The sequence below is a fragment of the Sinocyclocheilus grahami genome, unplaced genomic scaffold (genome assembly GCF_001515645.1).
Source record: "Sinocyclocheilus grahami isolate Dianchi unplaced genomic scaffold, SAMN03320097.WGS_v1.1 scaffold1286.1, whole genome shotgun sequence".
Lineage (NCBI taxonomy): Eukaryota > Metazoa > Chordata > Actinopteri > Cypriniformes > Cyprinidae > Sinocyclocheilus > Sinocyclocheilus grahami.
The window spans coordinates 190,727-211,998 of record NW_015506465.1 but is presented as its reverse complement, the minus strand read 5'-3'; the positions used below and the strand labels follow the sequence as shown (position 1 = coordinate 211,998).

Here is a 21,272-nt window from a genome sequence, read left to right as displayed (position 1 = left end):
TTTCACAATGCTATTAAGATCCACCAAATCTATCAGGATAATTTTTTACAGCAGCACAAACAACTGAAATTGTATTAACAATATAATTGCAGGGGTTGTACAGTATTTATACTTTGCATCAAATTATCGGTGTAACTTTTTAACCCACACTTAGAATATTCTAAATTATTTGTATAGCACTTTTCATAATAAATATAAGTTCAAAGTAGCTTTACACAAAACAGTGCCAGACAACTAGTTAGGGAAGAACTTTCTAGAAAGATAAAATAATAATAACTTAAACTAATATAAGTAATAAAAATGGACAGTAAAAAAAGAAAAATATAAAAATAAAACATGCAAAATATGAATAAAACTACAATAGTATCTCAATACTCAAATAACAATGGTTTGAGGTCAGTAAGAATTTGTTTTATTTTATTCAGCAAGAATGCCTTAACTGTCACTTTTGATCAAATTAAGGCATTTGATAACAAAAGATTTCTATTTCAAATAAATGCTGTTCTTTTAAACTTAAATCATCTTACAAAAACCTATCATGGTTTTCAGAAAAATGCTGTTTTTCACACTGATAAGAAATGTTTCTTAAGCAGCAAATCAGCATATTAGAATGATTGCTGAAGGATCATGTGACACTGAAAACTGGAGTAATGATGCTGAAAATTCCATCATAGGAATAAATTACATTTTTGTTGTATTAAAAAGTTATTTTAAATTGTAATAGTAGTTACTATTACTGTATTTTTTTATCAAATAAATACATGAGCATAAAATGGTGCGCATAAAATACTTAATACTTAAATGAAATCTTACAGACCCTAAACTTTTGAAATCCTGTGTTAGTGACAGCCAGTGAGATCAAGTATAGTTCAGTGTACCTGACTGGGAAATCAACCATATCATTAATCTTGTCCCTCCATATGAAGCTCCTAAACGAGAAGCGCTTGAGCTGGATGATGAGCACGTTGGGAAGACGCCAAAGCAGCAGCTGTTTGGAGGCTTCCCTGTGTTGCTGACACTTAGGACAATACCTGAACCACAACAAGAGAAGATATAGGTGGTCCAATCACATTAATGATGTCAGTAAACACACTGAAACCGACACGTCTGTCCGTACCATGCCTCTTCAGGGGCCAGCACCTCAGGTTTGGTAAAGAGGTTCAGGCACTGCTCTAAGGTGAAGTGCCCTGCCCGGGATGTCTCCGTAGCAGAGCCAGGGTCCTCATCAAATTCCAGCTCTTTAGAGCGCACCAACACATATTCCTTCTGCTTCTCGTTGTTCTTCCACACCAGCTCCAGCGTGCAGTCATCAGGCAGCTCCAGTACTGCATCACCTGTAGGTGGCACCAGGATGATGAAGATATGCATGAGCAACACATCCATCCAAAAACCTCTGACTGACCTTTGTCCTCAAGTTTTCTGTCCTCCTTTTGGCTTGAGTCCAGAAGCGTGATGTAGAATTGAGACGCACTTCCAGTCGCTGACTCAGATGGTTGCTGATATCCAGTCACTACAGCTACAACTGAACAAACAGCAATGGATTATTGCTCCACAACAAACTAAAACTTTAGCAAAGAGCTTTACACCAACTTACCTTCTGGTTTAATAGCCTTTTCACATGATGTTTCTTTCTCCACCAAAGAATCTTGGGAGCTGGTGGCGAGCTCACAGCAGCCTGAGTCACTGGAGAGAGTGTCCCCACCTGCTGCGGAGATCACAGACGTGGTCTCTGTTTGTGGTGTTGTGCCAGAGTCACCCTGCTCCGCCTGGCTTTCCGCTTCTCCCGCAGATGACGGCTCCTCCTCTTGCTCCTGACACTCTGAGACACTGCTTGCCATGGGGGTCAGGTCAACACGGGACAGGCTTGCCTCTGGAGACATCCGACCGGACTGGAAAGGTGGCTGGAACACATTGACAGAGTACCTGCACACAGAAATAAAGGGTTACACAGTGCTGCTGGTTGCTGGTTAAAAGATTTTACTTTTTATGTCAGCATACCCCAATCTATTTGATCAAAACCACCTAAAATAGATAATACAAGCACACAAATAAATAATTTATAAATAAATGCTATAACTACACAGACAAATAAAATTATATCCAAAGAAAAATGCTGTTAATGCTATAAAAGTAGGCATATCAAATACAAAACTGATATAAAATATAAATGCTATAAAAAATAATGCTACAATAAAAAAATAGTATATAAAAAATATAACAAATAAAATTGAAAGCTAATAATTATAAAAATGTATAAAATATAAAACTTGGTTATAAAAATAAAAAAAGGTGCTATGCATCATTTATCAATTACATCAATATATGATATAATAAACAAACAAATACATAAAACGCTCACAGATATGCTATCAAATATAATGTATATATAACAAATGCTATTAAAAAATACAAATAAAAAAAATGATCTGCTCAATAAATAAAGACGAATAAATGATAATAAATTCTAAAATAGCCTAAATAAAATTCACACAAAATGTATACAAAACATTTATATGAAATATAAATGATATAAAAAGAGACAAATAAATAAACATAAAATAATACATTAATAATAACAATAAAATAAAATATACAGACAAATAAATATTAAAAAGGTATTAGTGCACTTGTTACCATCTTCTAAAGCTGACCAATTTACCAAAATGGGTAAATAATTCTTAATCTAGGCTACTCTTATACCTAGAGTAGCCTTCCAGAAGCTGTGTCAGACGGGTGTAAGTCAGTCTAGACTCAGGCACACTAATTAAAAATGGCAGTCCAATATTCTCCACATGGTGCCGGCACGTGGCCTTGTGATTGGGCCAGTGGTTCTTCTGGCAGGACCTGTAATCAGAAGAAAGAAAGTTAACACCAACGTCTCAAGGCAAAGTCTCTAATTCCGAAGTCTGATCTCAGAGCCAGCACAACACATGCTTTCTAATGAACATATGGAAACTTACTGATTGCAATAGCCGACGCGGTAACAGCGAGTACAGCGCTTGAGCTTCTCGTCATCAGAGGCAGGAGGCTTCATGCAGCCAGCGCACTTTGTGATTGGGATGCTTGGAACTTGAGGTCTCTGAAGATCAACACAAAGACACAATCAATGCATTATACCACAGCAAGAAAATCCTCCAAACCTAGAAAAATAACAAGAGTGATGGAAATGGTGTACCTGTTGGACCTTCAGCAACACCACTCTCTCTTTGGCAAGATCTTTTGACAACACCTCAAAGCAGAAGAGCAGGTCACTGGACGTGACCGTGTCCAAAGATTGAGACGGTGAGAAGATTGTGTGGAACCTGTTCTTCACCACCTGAGAGAAAATATTGAGGGCACATCATCAGTAGAGCTGGTCGATTAATCACATTTTATTTCCAATTGTGATTTTGGCTTACAACAATTATGAAAACTATACAAAAAAGATAAACTATTATTGTGCCGCATTCCATTTTGCAATGTCACTGTTGGGAAAAATGGCACACAAGATATTAACAATGTACTAACAGAGTTTTTAAAGAAGGATATTTAAAGGATATTTTTATGAAAAGACAAATTCTGACATAAGCAATGTAAAAAAGTTCTATTGGAATTGGAAAGCCTAGGTTAAATCTTTTGATTTGATAAACTTTAGTTTAAAAATAAATGCACTTTGCAATAAACAATATAATAAAATGCTGTTTGGTCTGTATTTATTCCTTGCGCTATCTTCCGGGCTGTTGATTTAAAAATCTGGCATTCCCTAGTATTTTAACCTAAACTGAAATAATACAATTAAATTGAGGAAATATATGGGAGAAAAATTCAAATTTCCTTTACAGTTTTTGCCATTGTAATATGTTGAACATGGTTTACAAAATGTTAAATATATAGTTTTTTTTATAGGATTATTAAGTAGCTTTACAATATTATATCCACTGCAAAAAAACAAAACAAAAAAAACACCTCAAATAAATTATAATAATAAAAAAAAAAAATTTTTAATCGAGAATTATGATTGTAGCCATATCTGAGCAGCCATACTTTCCAATTATATTTCCAAATATTTTAAAACACAAACACAATATCTCGTATTTGCTATAAAACATAGATCAAATACAAGCAGATGAAGTGTTCAGAACACGATCATCATACCTCTGCCAGCCTCAGGTTCTCTGGTTTATTCCTCACACTGCGAGATATTGAATCCAGTACTTCAGTCGTGCTCGAGTTGACTTTACTCACACTGACCAAAAACTACACAAGCAAAAACTTTTGATCAAATATTAATAAATAAGAATGTCCATCTAAACAAAGCTGAACAGACTGAGCCCTTTTGTGAACAGGCTTGCTTAGGAACTTGTACCTTGACTGGTTTCTTGTGGGGATCTTTAGCGAAATAGAAAACAGTCAGCACCTTCTGCTTTTGAGGTAGGGGGACAGGCAAGTACAGGAAGGGGTCAAAGGTTATAGAAACCTGAAAAAAAAAAAATGATGATGAGAAAACTCCAACAACCATATTCCTAAGAGACAGAAAATCATAATTATCTACCCAACACCATTAAAAGCGATACAATTTCACTGTTTTTACTGACTTCACGAATTTGAATCATAGCTCTTGATGTATTTTACCTTAGAACACACGGGACACACCAGCTTTGACTTGTACTGGCCCTGAAAGAGGTCAACAATGAAGGAATCGTTCCTCATTTTATGCCTCTGCCACGCCTCTCCTGCAACAACCTGCCAAACCACAAACAAGAGCAACATTCAGAAGATTTATTATCACGGAAAAGCCTCCCGTGGCAACTTCACATGACACAAACTAATTTTTTTTTAACTTACATGACTTTCAGATTTATTTATTTACTTGGTCTGCATTGGTATTTGAATTCACATGTTCAAATGTCTCAAATTCAAATATTTGATTAATGACTTAAGTGTAGAATCTTTAATATTTCCTCTTCATTTTACATCATAATGCTTTGTCAATTGTCAGATATAAATTAGATTCTGAGTCTCAGATTGCCTGTGTGGTGTCAGACTTTTGGACTCTATTGGACATGCTTATTAGTAACACACTCTGCTCCATATCCAAGGATGCGGTATATGCAGTATGTTTTGAGATAAAATCAAGATCTCACTTCATCCTGACGGCCGTCTGAGTCAACGGTCTCTGTGTATGGTTTGTTTTGGATGCGGTTCAGGTCTTCATGCAGCCCATCCAGCAAGAAAGCCATGAACTCCTGAGCATCATGCTGTGCGTAGCCTGTAAACTGACTGGCCTTACTGGCAACTATAGCCTATGAAGAGAAATGAAACAACACCAGGTTATTATGGGTTGCTTACATAATTACATATGGGAAACTAGTGCTGGGTGGTATGACCAAACATTTATATCACGGTACTTTTCAAAATTATACCAGTTTCACGGTATATGACAGTATATTTTTTTACATGCATGACCGGGTGTTAACCACATTTTCTACTGATTGAGAGAGAAAATACTGCAGTATATTGACTTAGAATGCCCTATTTTACTGTCATGATGAGTGAATATTGTAGAAAAATTCCACACTAAATAGTGACTAAACAAGACCCATTAATACATGTTAACCAGGAGTCCGTTTGATAAAATCAACATGCATCTACACTAAAGAGCGGCTATGCGGTTGTTTTGGCTATATTACTTTTTTTGTCTCATGCAGCGCACTGCCTCCGTCTGAGTAACAAACTAGAAAATAAAAGAAAAAAAGTGCATAATATTAACAGACGAACTATGCTCATGGTTATAATTCCAAACAGTCAGTAAGCGACAGGTGCTTGGGAACACTGTTTTGTACTCATTTACTGACCAGTCTGCTGTGGTACGGCCAACTGAATGCGCTGCTTCTCTGCTGATCACTGCACAGAACAGACGCCGAGAGAGGTGATACTGCGCCAGCAAAGTCAGACCTCACGCTCGCGGGGCAGTACTGGCGACATCTTCCAACTGAACGATGGCTAAGGTTTATCCAAAAAAGTCGCTAGGTTTGTCAGTCTGTATATTCTATGGGAAAAAAGCCGCTAAAAGGGTCTGAAAGTTGCTCAAATCTAGTGCTGAAGTTGTGCTCGTGTGTGTGAGACGCGGGAGCTGATGGCAGCAGGCGGTGGATATTTGTGGTGGTCAACGTGGATATTGTGGTTCTTTTGTATCATCACGTTCTACTAGTTCTACAGCTTCAGTTTTGGAGCTTTCACGCTTAGTAACGCATACAGCGGTGTCCTTGCCACAGTGCAACAGTGAAAAGTGACCCCTCTCAAACAGTGTTCCGAACGTTGTTTAAACGACATACCACAGTATTATATAGTATAGACAGTATAGTAGTATAGACAGACCAGTATTGCGGTATTTTAAAAATTTATATCATAAGAAAAATAAACACCGGTATTCGGTATGAACTGGTATACCGCCCAGCACTATGGGAAACTAGAAGATATGATAAAGGAGGATATAGGATATAGGACATGATTTTGTTGCTGCATGGATACCTTTAATTTGGAGGGTTGAAATGCGTGATAAGTGCCCTTCCACAACGCTCGAAGCAGAACAGCAAAGCTAATGGCCAGCCGTCCACCAGTGCCCAATGGATTATTACAGTTAATCTCTGACTCAAACCCACGGTCTGGAAACAACAAACACGACAACACCTGGGTAGGACACACAACCACATGAAAAAGAAGCAATTCTCATCAATTAAAATGCCACTGACCATGGAAATAATCCCTGAGCTCCCGTGTGTTGGAGAGGGACTGGATCACACTGTTCATAAAGCAAGTGTTTCCCAGATTGACCAGTCCAGTGAAGCCAGGGAGACACACTTTCTTCTCCTCCACTTCTTCAGCTCTCTCACTGCCTGCAGGAGGAGTGTGAGTCATGGGCTGCACCATGCAGGTGGGCTTGGGCTGTGGACAGTCAAGGATATGTCATAATAACTGATAGTCCTGAGACAAGTTATGGCACATCATATGTGACAAACTGACATTGCACTTATTATTACCGTAGCAACAGTTGGTTCCTGTTTGAGGGACATGTGTTCGGAGACCGAGCGAGGTGCCACGGCATCCAGACCCAAGTCCTCTGGGGCCCGAGGGGGTTTGGCTTTCTCCTCTCCCACTCGTGCTTCTTCTTTAGCAGGAAGTTGTATATTCTATGGGAAAAAAGCCGCTAAAAGGGTCTGAAAGTTGCTAAAATCTAGTGCTGAAGTCACTTTCGTGTGTGTGAGACACGGGAGCTGATGGCAGGGGGCGGTGGATATTTGTGGCGGTCAGTGTGGATATTGTGGATGAGTTCTTCTGTGTCATCATGTTCTACTAGTTCTACAGCTTCAGTTTCGGAGCTTTCACGCTTAGTAACGCATACAGCGGTGTCCTTGCCACAGTGCAACAGTGAAAAGTGACCCCTCTCAAACAGTGTTCCGAACGTTGTTTAAACGACATACCACAGTATTATATAGTATAGACAGTATAGTAGTATAGACAGACCAGTATTGCGGTATTTTAAAAATTTATATCATAAGAAAAATAAACACCGGTATTCGGTATGAACTGGTATACCGCCCAGCACTATGGGAAACTAGAAGATATGATAAAGGAGGATATAGGATATAGGACATGATTTTGTTGCTGCATGGATACCTTTAATTTGGAGGGTTGAAATGCGTGATAAGTGCCCTTCCACAACGCTCGAAGCAGAACAGCAAAGCTAATGGCCAGCCGTCCACCAGTGCCCAATGGATTATTACAGTTAATCTCTGACTCAAACCCACGGTCTGGAAACAACAAACACGACAACACCTGGGTAGGACACACAACCACATGAAAAAGAAGCAATTCTCATCAATTAAAATGCCACTGACCATGGAAATAATCCCTGAGCTCCCGTGTGTTGGAGAGGGACTGGATCACACTGTTCATAAAGCAAGTGTTTCCCAGATTGACCAGTCCAGTGAAGCCAGGGAGACACACTTTCTTCTCCTCCACTTCTTCAGCTCTCTCACTGCCTGCAGGAGGAGTGTGAGTCATGGGCTGCACCATGCAGGTGGGCTTGGGCTGTGGACAGTCAAGGATATGTCATAATAACTGATAGTCCTGAGACAAGTTATGGCACATCATATGTGACAAACTGACATTGCACTTATTATTACCGTAGCAACAGTTGGTTCCTGTTTGAGGGACATGTGTTCGGAGACCGAGCGAGGTGCCACGGCATCCAGACCCAAGTCCTCTGGGGCCCGAGGGGGTTTGGCTTTCTCCTCTCCCACTCGTGCTTCTTCTTTAGCAGGAAGTGCATGCTGGCTGCTTCCTGGCTGGCTCTTTTCGAGCGTGGAAGGGCTGGAGGGCACGGCAACCTTGGCGCCCCCCACTGCACCTTAAACAGATGACAACAGTGCTTGTGGTTAGCAGCTAAATATCATTGCTAATATTAAGCTCACTATCATTAACTATTATGCTCACCAAGGCTGCATTTATTTGATCAAAAAATGCTGTAAAAACTGTAATATTGTGAAATATTATTATGATTTAAAATAACTAATTTCAATTTTAATATATTTTAAAATGTAATTTATTCTGTGATTGCAAATCTGAATTTGAGCTATTACTCTAGACTTCAGTGTCACATGACCCTTCAGAGATCAGTCTATTGATTCTAATAGGAATATTTTAGTGAAAACTTTCTATAATTTTTTATATAATATAATTTTTTAAAGATCCATTAACGAATAGAAATTCAAAAGAACTGAATTTTTAAGAAACAGAAATCTTTTAGTATCATTATAAATGTCTTTGCAATAACTTTTGATCAGTTTAATGTTTTGCTGACCCTAACTTTTAAACAGTAGTGTATATGATATGAATTAACATAACCACAGCTGAACAATCATGATACAATTAATTTAGGACGCATCACTATACTAGAACTCTTTGTCAAATTTATCAGAACTGAATCTGAACCAAATTAGTTCAGATTCAGTTTCAAATTCACAATTTCAATAAAAAGATCAAAAGTGGTGATTCAATATAAAAATCAATATCAATATATAAACAGACCGTCACAGCTCTAGTAAAATGCAATGTTTGGAGTGGCAGCTATATTTGAGAGAAGGCTATAAGGAGCAGTGTGGGTCAGGAGCCTGGCACCACCACAAGAACCCACTGGCACATTTGGCTTGACCCTGTCTCACACTCGTATTGAGTTACTGGATCACTGCCTCTAGTCACATTCCTCTTCTTGACCATGCCCTCATTTCAACATGTAAAAACAAGAACAGTCCTGCTCATTCCACAGTAATCATCTCATACATGCCTCCTATCACACATCAGAGCTCTCTGAAAAGATCAAGGGTCTAGCAGTTCTTATTCAGCCAAACCTTAATCATCGACACACTGCTTAGGCAGCTAATGCTATATTGTAAAGGTTGACCAATCGATTGGTTTTGCCGATTAATTGGCACTGATTGTTGATTGCTGGAACTATCGGCAAAATCCATGTCAATAGTTTTCTGGGTTGCATCCGTTGCTGGAGTGGCCGAGAAGGGTCCGTTGTCATTATACAGTGAGAGAGCAGCCTCTAGAGGCGGAAATCACTGACACCTCGTGTTGTTTATTTTGACACCGAGCGGGAAACTTCAGATGCGGATTTAAATGCAGCTAACAGAAATCCTGCCGCGCCACAGAGTGCCATTCACATAGTTTTCCTTTAACAACGATTTGGGACAAATATAATGTAATTTAATGTACATAAAGACTTCACCCTAGGCTGTAAAATTGTGTATTATGCATTTTTCAGCAAAACGTTTGTCTTTCTGTGGCTCAATTAAAGTATGCTTCATTTATAGAGCTAAAATAGATTGCACTTTCTCTTTCCGTTTGCTCTGGGGTTTTTTTTAAACACTGAACTTCAAACACATATGCCACATTGTTCATTCTGGAAGTAAACTTTTGCCCATTTAGTGATTAATCCACAGTTTTAGACCACCACTTTTTTAAATAGTAAAGCACTATTTTATGGCGCTTTTCCACTGCATGGCACGCATGGTTCACTTTTGGGGGGTTTTCCACTGGGTACAGTACCTGGTACTTTTTTTTAGTACCACCTCAGTTGAGGTTCCAATGGTGCTTTTCCACTGCGTGGTACGACTCTGCTCGGCACGGTTCGGCACGGTTTGCATTTCCACTGCAGTTCAGTACCGCTTTAGAGTGGGCAGGATTATTCACGTCATTATAGTTGCGCCGCCTCTGCTATCACGACTCCTAAAAAAAAAGTTTCGTTGTCTGTTGAGGAAGTACAGACGTTCCTCTCGTTGATAGCAGAGGAGCGGATCCAGCGAGAGCTTGATGGGGTGACGCGGAATTAAAAAGTTTTTCAGGAGTCGCAGCAATAGAGGCGGCGCAACTATAACGACATGTGAATAATCCCGCCCACTCTAAAGCGGTACTGAACTGCAGTGGAAACACAAACCGAGCTGTGCCGTACTGTACTGAGCCGTGCCGAGCCGAGCCGAGCCTTCTAGGGAACTCCATGCTACTGATCACTATCGGCCGATAATCATGTTGGGATGTTTGATCGGCGGTCTCTAAAAAGGCAGATCTCAAAAAAACAATCTCAAGCTGATGATGCTGCAGTGAGAGGTTTGGCATGACATACAGCGTCACGAAATACATCTCAGTCTCTGTCTGGCACGGGTGAAATAATTATAATGCTGAAGGTGAGGTACGCGGCTCTTATATCTCTTAGACTGTTTGTCGTAGACTCAAAAATTTTTGGAATCCTTTGGTCAAAACGAAGAAAAGTGTAAAAAGTCAGATTCACTCTATGAGGTCCAGTTTTCCCGCCATTTTGAAGTAAATTCAAAACCTACTTTTGCGAACTAGTCCTAGGTTTTTCACCCGATCGGAACCAAACCACTGCAGAAATATTCTCTGGACAGTGAATATCAATAATTATCAAAAAGTTGAAATTTCTACTGACCGTCACAGAGGGAAGCCAAAACGTTCGTAAGGGGAGGGGTCAATTTTACTAACATGGCTATAATTCTTGAACAGAATGAGATATCTTCACCAAACTCTGTACACGTGTAAGAGCTCAATCTTTGGTCAAATAAAAAAAATTGTGCAGCTCTGTCACTTGGTGGTGCTATAAGGTGGAAAAAACATAAAAATGGCTATAACTATGCAATCGTTGGTCAGATTGATTTGAAAATTGGTATGTAGCGTTTTTGTCCAAAGTGGTACAAGTGTCTAAGAGGACATTTGCGTATCTCAAAAAACATGGCCGCCATTGGCCAAACAAGTTTAAGGACCTATTAGACAAGGTTAACGGAGGTCGATCGAAAGAAACTCGGTGGGCATGTTTGTCTCATGGCCCTAAAGGTCTGTAAGAAATTTGAAAGAAATCGGCCACTAGTTGGCGCTAGCGAGTTTTATGACTCTGTAATCACGTGGTGTTTTACACATCCACACAATATGCATATCATTTGATAGATCTTCACATAATGCACAACTTTGCCTCAAGAACCATTGCTTTCAATCAAATCGTTCATTAAATATTCTCAATTATGTTAAAAACCTACTTTTGCAAACTAGTCCTAGGTTTTTCACTCAATCTCGATCAAACCACTGCAGCGCAATTCTCTGAACTCACTAGATCAATAATTATTAATTATTTAAAAAAAAATTATTTTGTCCTTTGGTTAGCTATAACGGGGTCATTTTAAAAGGGGTGTGTCCAAATATACCCAAACGCCTACAAAACCTAAACGAAAACTCGAAACTTTACGAAACGTTGCACTCAATCTCGATCAAACCACTGCAGCGCAATTCTCTGAACTCACTAGATCAATAATTATTAATTATTTTAAAAAAAATTATTTTGTCCTTTGGTTAGCTATAACGGGGTCATTTTAAAAGGGGTGTGTCCAAATATACCCAAACGCCTACAAAACCTAAACGAAAACTCGAAACTTTACGAAACGTTTTAAAAACATGTGTCAGATGACTCTTAACAAGCATGCAAAGTTTCATGGAGATCAGACTGTAGGTGGCACTGTAACAGTAAAAAAATACTGTATTTCACAATTTTTCTGTAATAAATGACCCCAAATTGTAAGAAAAAATGGTCATATATTCACACATACACTAGATCTTCATATCATGTGATAGATCTCCTCATTCTGAACAACTTTATATACCAATACTGTCAATCAAACTGTTCATTAAATATTTGAGATTATTTTAAAAACCTACTTTTGAGAACTACTCGTAGGTTTTAAACTTTAAACTGGTCATTTTATAATATTTTCTTTACATAGTGTACCCAAAGGCCTATAAATCCTAAAAGAAAGCCCACAACTTCTCAAAACTGTGTAAAAATTATGCATAATTTCATTGTAAACAAGCATGCAAAATTTAAGAGAGATTGGGCAAAAAATAACACTATAATAGTTATAAAGGTTAAAAACACAGTGTTGTATGAGAAATTGCATGAATTTGCAGTTATAACCACTAGATGGCAGCAGAAGACCACCAATGGGCTCATTCAACTTACTAAAACAATACTGTTCACAGGTTTGCTTATGGATTCATGCTTGGACATTAATTTCTGTGTGTGTGTCTGTGAGCCTATTCTCCATATTGGATGTATTTTACTGTCAGCCATACATCCAGGTTGGCCTAGACCCTAAAAGCATACCACCTTAAAGGCCTTAAAGTGCTTGAACCCCAGTAATCACTGCCTGCAGCTATATACATTTATAATTTCATTTATTTAAAGAAAGAGCAATTTGTTCAGTAAACAATTGTAAAAAAAAAAAGCAATTTATGTTTAGTTTTTCCCCTCCTGCTATACCTAAACCATACCGAACAGTGACGTCAAAACCGAGGTATAGGGATGTAATGATGAACCGCGAGCCGGTTGAAAATCTATTCAAATATGTGATGATTCAAATCGGTTGCAATGCCAAACAAATCCCGATACAATTGGAGTAGGAGTTTATATGAATGTATCTCTGAGGGGAACTGACTGACTTTAGAAAGGTTTATGTGGTATTTTCATTTTGCTTCTGAACAATACATATTAAAGTAGTATTCATAAGCGCAGCTCTGCTTTGTTTACAGCGCTAACCCAGGAAACACTGTATCACTGCTGTTCATAAGCGCCACCTGCTGGCAGAGAGTGAATTTGCATCTCATTCAGCTCGTATGCTGTGTTCAGATGTTTTATGTAGTATAGTTTCACAAAACTAAAGCCAGACCATTCTGTTTTTGCTTCAGATTTCGAAATTATAGTCTAATTTAGATTAAAAACTGCTTATGCAGCATCTTTGTTTGGATCATGATTAAAATGCAGTGGTTGTCTCTAATTTTAAATGGAAAGAGCACAGACAAAGCCTTAGTTTATTTATATGAAGAAATTTAGCTTATTTGTGTAACTAACTTATTTGAGTTGGAGTTTGTTTTAAAATTTCAGTTTAGTTTTGTTATTTTTCAATTTCACAAAGAAATGTGCAGCAAAAGCCTAATAAAAGGACACATTTTCATTTACTATATGTCTTCAGTCTTCTTGTTTATAAAAAAAAATCGTGAGATAATCGAATCGTGAGCTGAGTGAATCGTTACATCTCCACCGAGGTACGTACCGAACTGTCATGTTTGTGTACCGTTACACCCCTACTATATAGTGTCATAAATGTAGACAAAATAATGTGCATGACATGATTGTGTGTTTAATTGTAAAAGACTGCTCAGAAGCAAACAGAATCCAGGCAGCAGACCTTGTGTGGCAGGTGCCTCCAGACCTCCCCAGCGCTGACTGTGTCTTTTCTTCAGGGTGATGTCGATACGGGACGGAGTGAAGGCAAAGCTGGACTGATCTGGCTGAATTAGATTCCTGAAACATCAGCAGACAGGACCAATGAAGAAATCCTCAGAAACACACACTTGATCAGTGGATCGACGGAGATTAGGTTGCCCATCAGAAAGTCTTACCTGAGTTTAACCTGCCATTTAAAGACAGTGTTTGGTCCGCAATCCGGATGAAGGCGCAAAAAGTTGGGATCACTGTAAACAATTTCAACAGTTAGTGTGAATGAAAGAGTTGGAATCTTTATTTCTGGATACTGTGTGGATGACTCTCTCACTTGGTCAGGAAGATAAGAGTGAAGTCTTGTTCCCTGAACAGCACCCTGGACGTCTGCCGGCAGATTTCTTTCAGGTAGACATTAACAACCATCAGGTCTATCCCTTTCTCATACGAGTCATTCTTCACAAACTTCAAGTTCACCATAGGCTCCGGACCTTAACACACATCAATCATGAGAAATAAAGTATAGTAAGAAGAGGCTTAGTTGGATAAAAATGTATTAGCCAATTAGTCACCGAAGAACACTGTCCGTGTTTGTTACAGACAGAACGTTAAAGGCTGGTCCTTGAGGTAATTACAGTGTATATTGGACAGGAAATCCAAACATTTGCCTATCATTCATCGACCTCAAATATGGATTATCATTTGAAATGGAAACATGTTAGTAGTTTACTCTAACATTAACCCAGAAAAATGTGCAGTATTAGGCGCATATCCAAGTGTTTGTGTGGCGTGTGGAAGCCATAATTTTTACTCATTAAGATAAGAGTAATAAGTCATTCAAAACTGTAAAAGTAAACTCAATGTCAACAAAATGTTGTGCTTTTGTAAACTAAAAAAAAACAAGATACGCTTTCTGCCATCTCAGTTTCTGTGAACTGGAGAGTATCACAAAATGAAACAAAATTCAGTGTATAGGCTACTTGCCTGAAGTTGCCTCACAGATGTAAGAAACATATCTACAGAATGCTTGAAATGTGTACGTTTAATTGAACCAGTTCAAATCAATAACAAAAACTCTCTATAGTAAATACACTACCATTCAAAGTTTTGGGACAGTAAGAATATTTAAACGTTTTATTAAAAATAATTATCTTGTGGTCATCAAGGCTGCATTTATATGATCAAAATACAAAAAATTAAATATCAGTCTTTAGTGTCACATGATCCTTCAGAAAGCATTCTAATATGCTGATTTGCTGCTACATTTCTTATTATTATCAATGTTGAAAACCATTGTACTGCTTCATATTTTTGTAGAAACAGTGATACTTTATTTGTCAGGATTCTTTGAGGAATATAAACCTAATTTATTTGAAATAGAAATATTTTGAAACATTATACATCTTTATTGTCTCTTTATCAATTTAATATGCTTGCTGTAAGAAAAACAAAACCTTACAGACCCCACACTTTTGAACTGTAGTGTATATTCTAATGTTGTGCTCTGACAGAACATCACATTATAGAAAACGTTATAGAGTTCCATTATGTAGAAGTAATTGCTATAATAATTCATTTATACCAGTATCTATTAGTATTTTAAATAGTATATTGCAGTAAGTGTGATGGTATTTTAACTCTTTTCTACTTTTCTTCTTTCTTAAAAATGTTGTTGTTGTTATTGAGTGTGGTTGTTGTGTATTATTGTGTGTGGTTGTTTTGTATTACTGCTTTGAGTCAAAGACAAATTTCCTGCAAAGGACAATAAAGTATAACTCTAACTCTAACATGATGCCACAATTGTTCTTAACTGACCTTCTGTATCCTCCTCTTTGCTCCCTCCATGTGGATCCTCCTTGGACTTGTCTCTCTTCTCCTCTGTGCAGCTCTTTTTAGGAGACTCCTCTCTCTTAGAGGCTGTTGAAACAGGCCCCCCACATACCAAATCATGAGATGGAAGCATTTTAGGGATCTGGGCATCAGCCTGTGGCTTTGATTCATCTGTTCTGTTTTCTCGCTCATCAGATGTCATTTTTCCAGTTTGAGTTTTCAATGCAAGAGAACTCTCCTCTTGCGCCACCTTCAGCTCAAACACTGAGGAAACAGTTTTACTTTCATCTGCCTCAACCTGTAAACAACACAAAGGACGGACATCAGGATGTGAGAGACTCTTTTCCACCATTATATTTCCTGCTGATTGTTTTCACTTTCGAGTGAATTATTAGTCTCACCTGATCGTTGCTTTTTGGCCTCCTGTCCAGCTCTTTTTCTCTTGGTGAAGTCTGGCATCCTTGACCTTTAACCTGCATCTGAACCCTGCTGTCTTTTGCATTGCTAGTTGAAGAGGCACCACTGCTCGCGGCTAATGCATGTGTTTTTCCATTAACTGCTGGTTTGGTTTGAGACTCCTTTATCGAGCAGGGAGCTGTTGGGGTCTCCTTTGTGTTTCTGGAGGGTCGTGTGGTACACTTTGCGCTGGGCTCATTGATCGGGTCTGCTTTATCGCTCGATTTAATCTCAGCTACTTTCACACCTGTGCTCTCGGTGAGCTCCACCTGTTTGCCTTTCATCCCTCGTTTCAACCCTCGGTCAAGTTTACCTCGTTTCTGCTCAGCAGAGGTCACTACAGGCATTTTCTCAATGATTTCGGCAGATTTTTCAGACTGCCCTGTGCTTGACTGGTGGTGGTTGCTGCCATTCTCGCCAAGGATGTTCACTATTTCGGTCTTTTTCTTGTTCTGTTCAATAAGGAACATAAATAAATAAAGCTTTATTGAGGGATCTCTGATTAGGAAAACATTTTTGAATGCTCAAAGTTGCATATGTGCATGGCCATACAGTTCTGATACTATTCTCTCACAGACCAATATGCTTAATACACACACACACAAAAATCTAAATCACAGACCAATGTGATGATATAATATATATGACATAACATTTGATATATATTTTTTGGAAAATATGTGTAAATAAACCAGATTTTTAGTATTTTGATGTTTTTAGTTACTGTACAAAATAGAACACCAGCAAAAACAAATAGCAATAAATTAGGTCAAAATTGGTTTTTAAAATCTTTCAGAGGATTATATAATAGAAGCTGAGTCTACCCAATAAAAATAGATTTTGTTCAACAAAAATAAAACATTTCATGAGAAAAAAAAGTTTGAAAAGGAGATGGACAGCTGGAGAAAGAGAGTGGAAAAGAACGAGTAGGTGCTCTTACAGCAAAGGTGGGCCATGTGTTGAGGGGGATCTTTTTGTGCATGACAAGCTGCAGGACATTTGTTTTCTCCTTATAAAGCAGTTTACTGCAGGAGGCTTCAATCTCTTCATGGAGATTACAGCTCCATTCACGGCCATCTGAGAAAACACACACAAAAAAGTAAGATTTTTTAAATGTCTTTGAAAGACGACTCATTTGCTCACCAAGTCTGCATTTATATGATCAAAAACACAGTAAGAACAGTAATTGTCAAACAGAATTGATTATATTTTAAAATGTAATTTATTCCAGTGAGACAAAGCTGTGATCAGCTGCAATCACTCCAGTCTTCAGTGTCACATGGTCCTCTGTCAAAAGACCAAGATGTATCAAATCAGACACAAGCACACATAATGTCCTTACCCGGCAGGCGGATGTGGCAGGCGGAATCAGAAAAGGCATAATCGATATCTTCCACTCTCAGCACCCCAGCATCTTCACAGTTCAGCCTCACTATCACCTCGTACGCATTCTGCTTCCAGTCCAGAAACAAATCTACACAAGACAAATGAACATTCATGTAGGCTGGATCGGTCAGAAACACATTAAATGACTGCAATTGAATGTATTATGTCATAAGCAGAGGGAAAACAAAAGAACATTTATCTACAGATAATACACAAAGGATGAACACAAACTAATAAAAGAGCAAAATCAAACCTGATTTCATGATAACGCTACACAACCTGATAGCCACTGGAATCACAACTCCCTTCGATTTCAGACTGCTGTTATTGAGTTCAACATAGGTGCGTGTTAGCGAGCAGGTCAGAGAGAAAGGAAAGAGCGAGAAAGAGAGTGTGTTTATCTCTACGGATCAGGCTTCAGGGTCAAGTGACCCTGTCAGTCCTGTCCCGTTACTCTCTCTCGCTGTGACACACAGATCTAAAAGGTCATCAAAAAGCCGCCATGCCCCACAGCTGTGCTTCTATTCCACGTGATGTCATCTGCCAGTATCCCATGAGCCTCCCTTACATGACGGGAATCAGCACTGCAGAGATTCTACAGAGCTTCTCCCGCTGTTCATGTAGGGATGGTGCTCAGCTGAGACGAAACACGACACCTCGACAGGAAGAATACAATGGCGCACTCATATCAAATGCATGTAGAGAGGGCAATGAGGGCAGCGAGTAAATGAAGGGAGTGTGAGGAATACTCTGAGGGAAGTCTTCTCATGCATGTTCTGGGCAGAGCCACTGACCTTGACAAAGCCCTTCTTCACTGAAGCAGAGACTCACAGGCTTAGATTACAACACTTCAGCACTCAGCAGAGCACTGCAGAGGCAAAACGCACTCAGCAGAGAGGGCACAGCCCTAGACACAGGCTGGCACACAGGGACTAAACGAACAAAACACTCATGTACACTTGCCAATACTCAGTAGTCACGTGATTCAAACATCAGTCATTGTAAACTGAAAGCATTACGAGACAACGTCAGTGTTTTAGAATTAGCCTTCTTTCGGTTCAGTGAAGTTAAAGTCACAGTCAAATGCTGATCTATATATAGACTGCTACTGATATGGGGGATATCAATGGTGATATCAATATTGGTTCTACTGATAAATTGCATCATTTGTTGGATATCTGAAGAAATGCACATAAGGATTTTTAAGGGTAAAGTAACGTGAAGTCGTGATAAAAGTAGCAGCAATCGATTTTACAGATCAGATACATCCGAAAAAATGCAGGACAGGGAATTATTTCTATCCATTTGGATTCATATTGAGACGCGGTTTAAGTGGACTAAATGATTGAAGAAGCCTGGCAAACATCACTAGAGTCAAGTCTGCGATTTTCACTAGATGATTATGACATTTTGATTTAAAACATTTGGAAAAAAAAGATGTAGTATTCATTCATTCTAAAGTTAGAAATGTGCATCTTATTTAGTGCAAAACAATGACAACTTTAACCATTTAGGTTACAAAATAGTTTAATTAAATATATATATTTTTTTTGCTTAAGCCTAATTTAATTGTGGTGTTAAAAGCAAAAATAAAACAATTAAAGGGGTCATATGTTGCGATTTCAATTTTTCCTTTCTCTTTGGAGTGTTACAAGCTCTTGGTGCATAAAGAAGATCTGTAAAGTTGCAAAGACTAAAGTCTCAAATCCAAACAGATATTCTTTATAAAAGTTAAGAATCAGCCACGCCTACCTAAAACGGTTTGTTCTAACACACCCCCACATGTCTACGTCACGATGTGGGAAGATTTGCATAACGCCACCCAAATGTTCATGCAATGAAAGAAGGCGTAACTTTGATTCTCGCTGTAGTATTGTTGCTACCGCCATGTCATGAAGGCACTGTGTGTGTTTTGTTGTGAAAGCGAAACTACTTAGTTTGGTCTTCCAAAAGAGGACGATATCCGCTTCGTCATGCCTGGAGCTGATCCGTGCTGGTCGCTGAGGAACTATATCAACTTCGCGCTGTGGATCGCCGGATCGGCTTTCATCATGGACGAAGTGGAGTCCACCGAACACTCCTTCGTCGAATCCGCCGGCCGCGCCCTTCTCAAGCCGCCTGCCGCCACTCACTCTAGGCCTCCGCTCAGTCTAGCCCGCAGTGTGTTTCGTTGTAAAAGTGAAACTACTTTGTTTGGCCTTCCAAAAGAGGACAAAAATTCAGCGATTAAGTTGTACAGTGGGGAAAAAAAGTATTTAGTCAGCCACCAATTGTGCAAGTTCTCCCACTTAAAAAGATGAGAGAGGCCTGTAATTTTCATCATAGGTATACCTCAACTATGAGAGACAAAATGAGAAAAACAAATCCAGAAAATCACATTGTAGGATTTTTAAAGAATTTATTTGCAAATTATGGTGGAAAATAAGTATTTGGTCAATAACAAAATTTCATCTCAATACTTTGTTATATACCCTTTGTTGGCAATGACAGAGGTCAAACGTTTTCTGTAAGTCTTCACAAGGTTTTCACACACTGTTGCTGGTAATTTGGACCATTCCTCCATGCAGATCTCCTCTAGAGCAGTAATGTTTTGGGGCTGTCACTGGGCAACACGGATTTTCAACTCCCTCCAAAGATGTTCTATGGGGTTGAGATCTGGAGACCGGCTAGGCCACTCCAGGACCTTGAAATACTTCTTACGAAGCCACTCCTTCGTTGCCCAGGCGGTGTGTTTGGGATCATTGTCATGCTGAAAGACCCAGCCACGTTTCATCTTCAATGCCCTTGCTGATGGAAGGAGGTTTTCACTCAAAATCTCACGATACATGGCCCCATTCATTCTTTCGTTTACACAGATCAGTCGTCCTGGTCCCTTTGCAGAAAAACAGCCCCAAAGCATGATGTTTCCACCCCCATGCTTCACAGTAGGTATGGTGTTCTTTGGATGCAACTCAGCATTCTTTCTCCTCAAGTTGAGTTTTTACCAAAAAGTTATATTTTGGTTTCATCTGACCATATGACATTCTCCCAATCCTCTTCTGGATCATCCAAATGCTCTCTAGAAAACTTCAGACGGACCTGGACATGTACTGGCTTAAGCAGGGGGACACATCTGGCACTGCAGGATTTGAGTCCCTGGCAGCGCAGTGTGTTACTGATGTAGCCTTTGTTACTTTGGTCCCAGCTCTCTGCAGGTCATTCACTAGGTCCCCCCGTGTGGTTCTGGGATTTTTGCTCACAGTTCTTGTGATCATTTTGACCCCACGGGGGGAGATCTTGCGTGGAGCCCCAGATCAAGGGAGATTATCAGTGGTCTTGTATGTCTTCCATTTTCTAATAATTGCTCCCACAGTTGATTTCTTCACACAAAGCTGCTTACCTATTGCAGATTCAGTCTTCCCAGCCTGGTGCAGGTCTACAATTTTGTTTCTGGTGTCCTTTGACAGCTCTTTGGTCTTGGCCATAGTGGAGTTTGGAGTGTGACTGTTTGAGGTTGTGGACAGATGTCTTTTATACTGATAACGAGTTCAAACAGATGCCATTAATACAGGTAACCAGTGGAGGACAGAGGAGCCTCTTAAAGAAGAAGTTACAGGTCTGTGAGAGACAGAAATCTTGCTTGTTTGTAGGTGACCAAATACTTATTTTACCAAGGAATTTACCAATTAATTCTTTAAAAATCCTACAATGTGATTTTCTAGACTTTTTTTCTCATTTTGTCTCTCATAGTTAAGGTATACCTATGATGAAAATTACAGGCCTCTCTCATCCTTTTAAG

General features: G+C 39.0%; 1 protein-coding gene across 7 annotated transcripts in view; it reads right to left on the bottom strand.

Moving 5' to 3' along the window:
- LOC107568839 (ubiquitin carboxyl-terminal hydrolase 19-like) overlaps nucleotides 1-21,272 on the bottom strand; it is a 34,613-nt gene that overhangs the window by 7,242 nt on the left and 6,099 nt on the right. For 4 of the 7 annotated variants that reach the window (XR_001606815.1, XM_016254834.1, XM_016254835.1 and 1 more), the window contains exons 3-23: nucleotides 17,451-17,582; nucleotides 17,049-17,185; nucleotides 16,054-16,560; nucleotides 15,638-15,950; nucleotides 14,157-14,313; nucleotides 14,005-14,076; nucleotides 13,791-13,906; nucleotides 8,166-8,389; nucleotides 7,878-8,070; nucleotides 7,657-7,790; nucleotides 5,124-5,282; nucleotides 4,612-4,722; nucleotides 4,346-4,456; nucleotides 4,135-4,236; nucleotides 3,176-3,316; nucleotides 2,961-3,079; nucleotides 2,701-2,844; nucleotides 1,595-1,923; nucleotides 1,403-1,522; nucleotides 1,118-1,334; nucleotides 879-1,031 (exon numbers count right to left, since the gene is read on the bottom strand). Coding sequence is in view for 6 of the 7 variants with exons in the window: in XM_016254834.1 (XP_016110320.1) it covers nucleotides 879-1,031; nucleotides 1,118-1,334; nucleotides 1,403-1,522; nucleotides 1,595-1,923; nucleotides 2,701-2,844; nucleotides 2,961-3,079; nucleotides 3,176-3,316; nucleotides 4,135-4,236; nucleotides 4,346-4,456; nucleotides 4,612-4,722; nucleotides 5,124-5,282; nucleotides 7,657-7,790; nucleotides 7,878-8,070; nucleotides 8,166-8,389; nucleotides 13,791-13,906; nucleotides 14,005-14,076; nucleotides 14,157-14,313; nucleotides 15,638-15,950; nucleotides 16,054-16,560; nucleotides 17,049-17,185; nucleotides 17,451-17,582 (3,691 nt within the window). In the remaining variant the exon portion in view is untranslated. The remainder of the gene's footprint in view (nucleotides 1-878; nucleotides 1,032-1,117; nucleotides 1,335-1,402; nucleotides 1,523-1,594; nucleotides 1,924-2,700; nucleotides 2,845-2,960; nucleotides 3,080-3,175; nucleotides 3,317-4,134; nucleotides 4,237-4,345; nucleotides 4,457-4,611; nucleotides 4,723-5,123; nucleotides 5,283-7,656; nucleotides 7,791-7,877; nucleotides 8,071-8,165; nucleotides 8,390-13,790; nucleotides 13,907-14,004; nucleotides 14,077-14,156; nucleotides 14,314-15,637; nucleotides 15,951-16,053; nucleotides 16,561-17,048; nucleotides 17,186-17,450; nucleotides 17,583-21,272) is intronic. The other 3 variants (XM_016254833.1, XM_016254831.1, XM_016254832.1) reach the window with 3 other exon arrangements.